General features: G+C 39.3%; 2 protein-coding genes across 2 annotated transcripts in view; one reads left to right on the top strand and one right to left on the bottom strand.

Annotated features, from left to right (window-relative positions):
* The window catches only part of col28a2a (collagen, type XXVIII, alpha 2a), a 21,726-nt gene that overhangs the window by 13,352 nt on the left and 228 nt on the right, over positions 1-8,146 (bottom strand). Inside the window, exons 2-5 of the mRNA XM_035677008.1 lie at positions 1,886-2,032; positions 977-1,551; positions 429-449; positions 232-291 (exon numbers count right to left, since the gene is read on the bottom strand). Coding sequence (XP_035532901.1) covers positions 232-291; positions 429-449; positions 977-1,551; positions 1,886-2,021 — 792 coding nt within the window. The 5' untranslated portion in view covers positions 2,022-2,032. The remainder of the gene's footprint in view (positions 1-231; positions 292-428; positions 450-976; positions 1,552-1,885; positions 2,033-8,146) is intronic.
* LOC118339305 (ATP synthase subunit beta, mitochondrial-like) overlaps positions 5,905-8,146 on the top strand; it is a 3,600-nt gene continuing 1,358 nt past the window's right edge. Inside the window, exons 1-5 of the mRNA XM_035676885.1 lie at positions 5,905-6,076; positions 6,608-6,781; positions 6,897-7,071; positions 7,636-7,757; positions 7,853-8,037. Coding sequence (XP_035532778.1) covers positions 5,971-6,076; positions 6,608-6,781; positions 6,897-7,071; positions 7,636-7,757; positions 7,853-8,037 — 762 coding nt within the window. The 5' untranslated portion in view covers positions 5,905-5,970. The remainder of the gene's footprint in view (positions 6,077-6,607; positions 6,782-6,896; positions 7,072-7,635; positions 7,758-7,852; positions 8,038-8,146) is intronic.

Here is an 8,146-nt window from a genome sequence, read left to right as displayed (position 1 = left end):
CTTTTAGAATGTGGGACCACCTATCATTTACTCTGCTTGTGCAAATGCCTGCAAGCTACACTGAGGGGAAAAGTAATTATCCTTCAAAACGGAACAATTACCATTCTGAAAATATCATGTTAAATTTCTCTGCACAAGATTTCAGGAATCCAAAACAACTTGTGACACTTCAAAAGGAAACTGCTCTTTGGTTGTGGGGATATGTGGAAGAGTTTGAGGCTAAATACTCACCGCAGGCCCGCTTGGCCCCCTCTCTCCTTTCTCACAAGCACATTTCTGAGCCAGAGGGCACTTTGAAAAAAAAGAGACATGTTAGATAAGCTGTCATAAATGTAATTCTATACTGTCAAAGTGGGCACCTTTACCAAAGTACACATTATTAAATATCAAAAGATTCTATACATGAGTCTAATTGTAATGATACTTACTCCTTCATCAGCCAAGCTAGTCTGCAAAGAAAAGTTGATAAATGTCAGTCAGTGCAGTAATATTGCAGTCACTGTGAGATTTGTGATGCAGATTTCTTATGTTCATTTAATGTAGCACAATATAAAACCCCTTCACACAAACATTAATTTTGTGACTGATGAGTTATATGAGTTATATGACGATTGAGGAGTCACATTGTAATAAATTCATGTATAAACACAAGTTGTTTCTCCATAAAGGAATGTAATGTGAGTTTGCAAGACAAACAATTTTTTTCCGAAAGAGGCGAAAAGAGCGCGTCAGGGTTAGAGAAAATCCCAGGGGATATGCTCGTGCAGATGTCAAACAGTATTTTTCTAAAGCTGGGTAAAAAGCAGCGAAAGACATTCTTTCATTTGTTTCTCCAGAGCATTGTCATCATTCCATCTCTATACAAATACCTGAACAAGCCTGTCCATGTGTCTACTCTGAATAGATGCTTATTCAAAGCAAATACATCACTTTTGTTCCCAGTGTTGTCTGCTGAAAGACAAGGTATTATACTCACAATCTTAGTGACGATTTTTTCAACAATGTCTTCGTCCTGTAAATTATGGAGGAAGTGGGAGGCCGGGGCACTGGCGAGCAGGCGGAGTTGGGCTACGTTGGCTGGCTCGTTGGCTTTACGGGTGATGCCCAGAGTGAAGAATTTGATGCCCTGGTTCTTGGCGTCAGCAACAGCAGAGAAAATGTCAGGGTTCCTCGGGTGAGAAATACCATCTGTGAGCAGCACGGCTACTTTGATGCTGCCTGGGCTGGATTCCTCCAGGTAGATCTTGGTCATGTTGGTGATGGCGTAGGTGGTGTAGGTGCCGTGCCCAATGTAGACGATGGGAGTTATGCGGGCCTTGAAGTTCTCTGTGCCCCTCCAGTCTCTGAAGGTTTGCTCTGTGATAACATGACTGCTGTACTGAAGCAGGGCCACCCTCAAGCTCAAGGTGCGGCCGGTCTGCAGCCGAAGCCCTTGGAATCTTTCCACCATATTCATGGCAAACTGCTTCTCCTGCTCGTGATTGTCCTTGGCACTCTCAGAGCTGTCCAACAGAAAGGAGAGCTCCAGGCCACAGTCCTCATCTAGGATGGCTGTGTGCAGACAGAACAGGATGAAGGACTCTCTAACTCACATTGTTTTATATTACATTACATTACTTTCTCTAAGCAACTGACTTGTTTCTTACAAATCTATTCTAAGTTTTCACACAGAGCAGAAAAACTGTAGTTTAGTAGGCCACCAATCAGAATAAGACATGAAGTGCAGGCATATAATTTTTTGGTGCTGTAATATATTGATTAAGTATAGTATATAGGAAATCATACAAACACAAAACCCTTTCAGTCTAAATATAATATCATGGCAACATTATTAAAAAGACAGTTTTTGGTATGAGAATAAGAAAGTTTTCATTCATTTTCTTACCTTGTCCATCATGAATGTTTGCAGCCTGAGGTTTGTTCTTGAATTTCTTGCTAGTTTTCCTCTCCTCATACAAGTCTTGGGCCCAGACACCGGTCAGTGCTGTGACCAGCAGCACTGACGTAAAGGAGGGGAGCATCCTCGTCCCAACTATGGAGAAAAAACAACAACAACAATTCAAAATTCAATCAGTGTTACTGTCCACAAAAGTAGTTTCTGTATCAAATTAGAGCGGAGCAGCTTGTGCATCCATCCATTTTATTTGCTGGGTTCAAGAACATGTCAGAAAACAGTCAGATGTAAAAAAGCCAAACTAAATTGCTGAATATTATATAGTATGTATATATTAAAATAACTGAGCAATCATCCTCACATCAACTCACAGTCCAACCTCCTTTTGAAAGTTTTCAATTTCTAGTATTTCAGTGTCGTATTTTGAGTGCAGCCCAAAATGTAGACAACAGGAACAGCAGAGGATCGGTGTAGTTAGCTCATTGATTGTGCAGCAGCAGCAGCAGCAGCAGTGTCAGTCATTCAGTCATTCTGTGGAGCAGAGAGTGAGAGACCCTGAGACACTCACTCCTCTTTTGTAAGGAGGCAGAAACAGACCAGATCCCATGGAGCCTTGCCAAAACTCCCATTCTGCCCTCAGGGCAGGGGATGGCTGTTGGGATATGTTTGCAACAGTAAAAGCAACGTGTGTGCCGAAATTTGCATTTTTAACACTACAAGTACAATAAAAAGTCGATGTATATGTTTACTAGGGGGTAAGTCATGTTTAAATACCACAGAATTATAGTTATCATGTACTGTAATTGCATGTTAGCGTATTTGTTATACTTTTATTGAAATGTTGCACAGCTGACAGATACATAAGGACGCATATTTCAACTTTTTTTAAACTCACGATACAGTTAAATAGTTCGATTAACAGCTTAATCCTGACGATTATTTTACAGTATTTGCTTTAAGAAGATAAAATGTATGTTATGATGTATACATTTTTAAGATAATATTGGTTTAAAGCACTTTCTTATGTCCATAGTGAGCAGGGAAGAGTGCAAAAGTTTTCAAATCTTTTCAAATCTCCATTTAAGAATATATGTTAACTAAGTCAGTAAAGCTTACAGAAAAATGTTGAATATAAAATACACACCCGAATAAAATTTTTAATTTGGCATTGATGCCAGAATAAATTCCACAGGTAAGGGGGTTGGGGGACTTAATGGCAAAGACCTGGTCACCTTTGGTCTCCACCCTGGACTGTGGAATGACCATAACAGCCCTGCCTGAGGAAAAATGGTTAAAAGGTCAGAGATTTCTAAATTAATTTAAAAATGACCAAGCAGTGCTAGAAAAGGGGAATTTGATTTGTTCGGATGATCACAGTATTCTCAACAGAAACCTCAACTAGACATTGAAAATGGGCAAAAGGATAAAAGCTTTACAACATCGTTGAAATACCATCCAGAGGGTTGTATGAGCAATGCATATTTATCTCTTTTTAGATTAGAAAGAGATCTAAAAAGATAAGTTATGAGTATATGTGCGGTTACTGCATTAGATTTAGCTGTGATTTGTTTCCTTTAATTATACCTTTATGAAAAATGGAGTTGCAACTAGCAAGTGACATGCAATAGATCTTTCAGAAAATAAATAACTGAAGACTGTAGGTGGTACTTCACCTTCCAGACCCTTAAAGATGCCATCTGACCACTGAATGGTAGCCAGAGGTAACATTTTAGTGTGCATACTCCTGTTGTGATTTGAAGATGGGGCTAGTCCTGTGCAGACTGGCTGAGGAATCACAGAGCCTGCTGTGCTTAAGGTGAGGAGGCTTTGTGTTGCAAAGCTCCAGGCAAGAAGTAATTAGAGGAGACTTTCTGACACAAAGGAATGTTGCATTGAATGATGGCTTGGCAAAATCCACCCGTCACTTTACTCTCTCTGATGAATGACAACTATTTATAGTGTTCCTATATACTGCAGCAACATTTGTGAGAAATGATGATGAAGTCCCGGTATATGTGCGTCCATCACTGACTGAATGTTTCATGTGTATGTTCCCTTATTATGTTTGTGACTGCTGGTGATTACAAGACCTTAGAACTGGTTGCTAATGAAACATTTTAAACCTGTGATAAAACATCTATGCACTGAAGGCACAATAACTGCGACACCGTTACAGGCAATATACAATGAGGTGTGAAAACCAATTGGATCAAAATGATATACTCTGACTGACTGAATGACCAAAAATAAAGTGCATCTGTGGCCGGGGATTTTCCCACATGAGCTATAAATTGTGGTGTTTTTAATTGTTGGGTTCAGTTACATATATCAAATAAATGATGCTGTAAAATGTAAACAAGGATCAGAGCAGTTTAGGGTTAAGGAAACAGGAATGTAAAATCTAAAGTAATGATTGTTGTTGATTGAGGGAATTTAGAAAGATTAAAAAATCATTGCAATGACAGATTTTCTTTTAATTGCATTCATCACAGACAAATAAAATGAATATTTGTTATTATTTGTTATACTATATTTTATATTATTAGCAGAAGTAGTAACCAGTAGTAACTTGTTGCCAACGGGGGCTCCAAAGTGCTATCACTAGCAAGCGAAAACCTGACCTGTGACACTTAAAGCATTTAGTTTGGAAATATTCCTGTTTTACATGTGAATTGTGTATCTACTTCCTTTTGATCCGCTGGTATTGATATTAACATTAACATTAGTGATACCAGTGCCTGGTATCACTAATGTTAAACTTAAGATTCTAGCCCTTTGCAAACTATTTTGGAGACTTGCAAAAAGAAAGAAGGGGTTATAAAACACAATATCTGCACACTCTGGTCCTGTGCAACAGTTATAAATGAACAGCTGCAAAATGCCTAAACCATTGCTGCCCAAAGCGGGGCCTGTGGGCCAAAGTTGGCTCATCACAAGGTACAATTTGGCCCGCCAGGTGTTTCTAGATAAAATAATAATTTAAAAAATATATTCTATACATAACTGTTTATGCTGTTTTTTGTGTGGTAAAATGCTATTTAAATGTGTAGGATCCCTAATTGTTATTAACTATTTTTCATAATATTGTACCATTTTATATCTTAACAACACAAAATAATAGGCGTTTGCTTGTGGCCTGTACGTACTCCATAAAAACCAATATAGTTTGTAACTTGATATCTTGTTTATGAACAATAGCAATGATTCATTTCAGTTAACAATATTATTATTCTTGCAAATTTTTATATACACTTATCCAACTATATGAAAGCAAAGCCTAGGTTTAATGTATTTCATAATGTGTTCCTTTCTTATGTCAAAGTCCTCAAAGCCTTGAAAAGTAAAACATTTGTAAAACTTTTTTGTATAATAGATAAGATAATGATATACTCGTGTTTGTTTTGGTTAGTCTTTTCTCTGAGTGTATTTTTTATGCACCCAATCTTTGTGTTTTGTATGAGGTATGTCTTGCACATTTTTATTTGTTACCTGTTCCAACTTCTCCCCTCTGGTAGGCGCTACAGAGCACTGTACACCCAAACAAAGAGACACAGGAACAGTTTCTACCCATAGGCCATCACTCTGACCAACACTTAACTGCCCTCTACAATAACCTTAGGACTCTTAATATCCACTGAACCTGGAAACCATTTATTACTTATTTTCCCATTGTTTCTTTTTAAAACATACATACTATTCTAATACATCTACCTATGCTGTGCATACTGCATGTACTGTATCTACAGTAGACTCTGTCATATCCACCTACCCCATTTACATAAACATACCTGCACGTAAAATATTTATGTCAGCATCCTTTGCACTCTGAACTATTATCTACTGTCTACAAATGTTTGTTTGTATACATTCATAACAGTACATATTAGTCTATGTCTTTTTTTATTGAACTTTATTCATGCTGTTAGTCTGTGTTTGTGAAAAGGTGTATAGTTTTGTGCTGCCCTCTTTCCGTAAAAGAGGGTATAAACACAGACAGACCGCGCATGCTCAGACAAGCCGTTGGGTTCAGGATCACCCACAGCTGAGTGAGCGCTTCACCTTCAGCCATCTTAACCATGTTGGGTGCTGTGGGACGGTGCTGCAGCGGGGCTCTGCAGGCTCTAAAGCCTGGGATCAACTCTCTGAAGACCGTCAGTGGGACACATGCGACTCTTTATTCGAGTGAGTGAATACATTTAAAACCACGGGCCGACTTGTCAGCATTATATGTCCTTTAACGCTAATGTAGCACGCTCAGGGGGTCAGGCCTCATGTTTACTATACAGTGTCTCCATTCATTTGCAGTCAGTGGGGTTTTTTATTTAATTTAAAGCAGCAATAATGACACAAATGCAGTTATTTGGTCTTTTTGTTGCTCCGATGAGACGTTGTAGCTTCAGTTGAGGCCTGGTTCACTGTCTCCAATCAATGACCTTTCCATGTACCTGAGTACAAGTCAACGCCACTGGAGACACTTAGGTTTTCAGCACTTAAAGTTTCATCAAAATATGCGAAAATGCTTCCTGAAGCACCAACATGTGGAAATAAATGTATTAAGTTATTTGTTTTTATAGATTTTCTTATATCACATGCGTGCACTAATCCTTGTTTATTCACTGTAAGATGTTTTGATCTGTCAGCTGTCACATGTAAAGTCACTTTTAATATGTTTCCTTTAATGTCGTTGTCCTTTTCCTGCCATTGTCCTTTCAGGCAGGGGTTACGCAGCTCCGGCTGCTCAGGCAGCAATCGCCAATGGCCGCATAGTGGCTGTGATTGGTGCTGTGGTGGATGTCCAGTTTGATGAAGGCCTACCTCCTATCCTCAATGCACTGGAGGTGGCCGGCCGTGAGAGCAGGCTGGTGCTGGAGGTGGCCCAGCATCTGGGTGAGCGTGCCGGATTGATACTGGGGTTGGAATATTGCTCGACAGGTCATTGTGTGGATGTCTGCCATGAAAAGTACACAGTGTCTTTACAGTCTCTCCTCGTGTGTTTCTTCAGGTGAAAGCACAGTCAGGACGATCGCCATGGATGGCACAGAGGGGCTGGTCCGCGGTCAGAAGGTTCTGGATACTGGAGCCCCCATCAGGATCCCTGTGGGCCCTGAAACCTTGGGCAGGATCATGAATGTCATTGGAGAACCCATTGATGAGAGGGGTCCAATTACCACCAAACAGTAAGTGTTGATCATGAAGTAGTTATTCTATATCAGCACAGATCAATTATTGGCCAATAATAATCATTTATTTTGAATTCTTACTGCAAAACTATTAATTGGATTTATTTTTATGAAAGCTAAAGTATGTTTGTGAAATTTTCTGATCAAAAAGTCAGTCAGAACTGTTTTTGTTGTGATGTTAGTTAGCGTTGGTTAGAAGAGACAAAATCAACCATCTTTACCTACTCTAATCTTAACTTGTCTTACCCTCAGCTGTGTATAAACTACAGGTCATTAACTTATTTTTAAAATACAAACGTGAAATAATTCTATCAGCTTATATCGTACATTCCTAATAAAAATGCACATATAGTTTCACTTCTGAAAAGTAGTTTCCTAAAAAATGTAGGGGTAGTTTTTAGTAAATGTCACTCAAAAATGAAGAGAGTGAATTAGTTGGATTATTTAATTTGCAGGTTTGGGTCTTTTAAAAAAAATCTGATTTATTTACAATAATAAACAGAAATATCGCTGACCTTATTCTTTTAAACGTCGTATATAAAAATGACTCCTATCTTGCAGAACTGCTCCTATTCACGCTGAAGCCCCGGAGTTCACAGACATGAGTGTGGAGCAGGAGATCCTGGTCACTGGCATCAAAGTGGTAGATCTGCTGGCCCCCTACGCCAAGGGCGGAAAGATTGGTTGGTGGATTATCTGACACCCCGGATTTGTTTTTTCACATTTTCATACATACAAGTCAACATAACTGATTATTGTGCATAATGTATTCCTTCAGGTCTGTTTGGCGGTGCCGGTGTTGGCAAGACTGTGCTGATTATGGAGCTGATCAACAACGTGGCCAAGGCTCATGGTGGCTACTCTGTGTTTGCTGGAGTGGGAGAGCGAACCCGTGAGGGAAATGACTTGTACCACGAGATGATTGAGTCTGGTGTCATTAACCTGAAGGACACCACCTCAAAGGTGACACCCTCAATGAGCAGTGTATTTGTGTTAAAACGCCGTTTAGCTTTTCTGAGTTGGATGCTATAGCAGAGTATGTAAGATGCAGTTTTGATGGCTTTGTGTAAAA

Source organism: Morone saxatilis, unplaced genomic scaffold, assembly GCF_004916995.1.
Source record: "Morone saxatilis isolate NCDOM2014 unplaced genomic scaffold, NCSU_SB_2.0 Contig5, whole genome shotgun sequence".
In the NCBI taxonomy this organism is placed as follows: Eukaryota; Metazoa; Chordata; class Actinopteri; family Moronidae; genus Morone; species Morone saxatilis.
The sequence above is the reverse complement of the archived record's forward strand: the minus strand, read 5'-3'. Positions and strand labels throughout refer to the sequence as shown.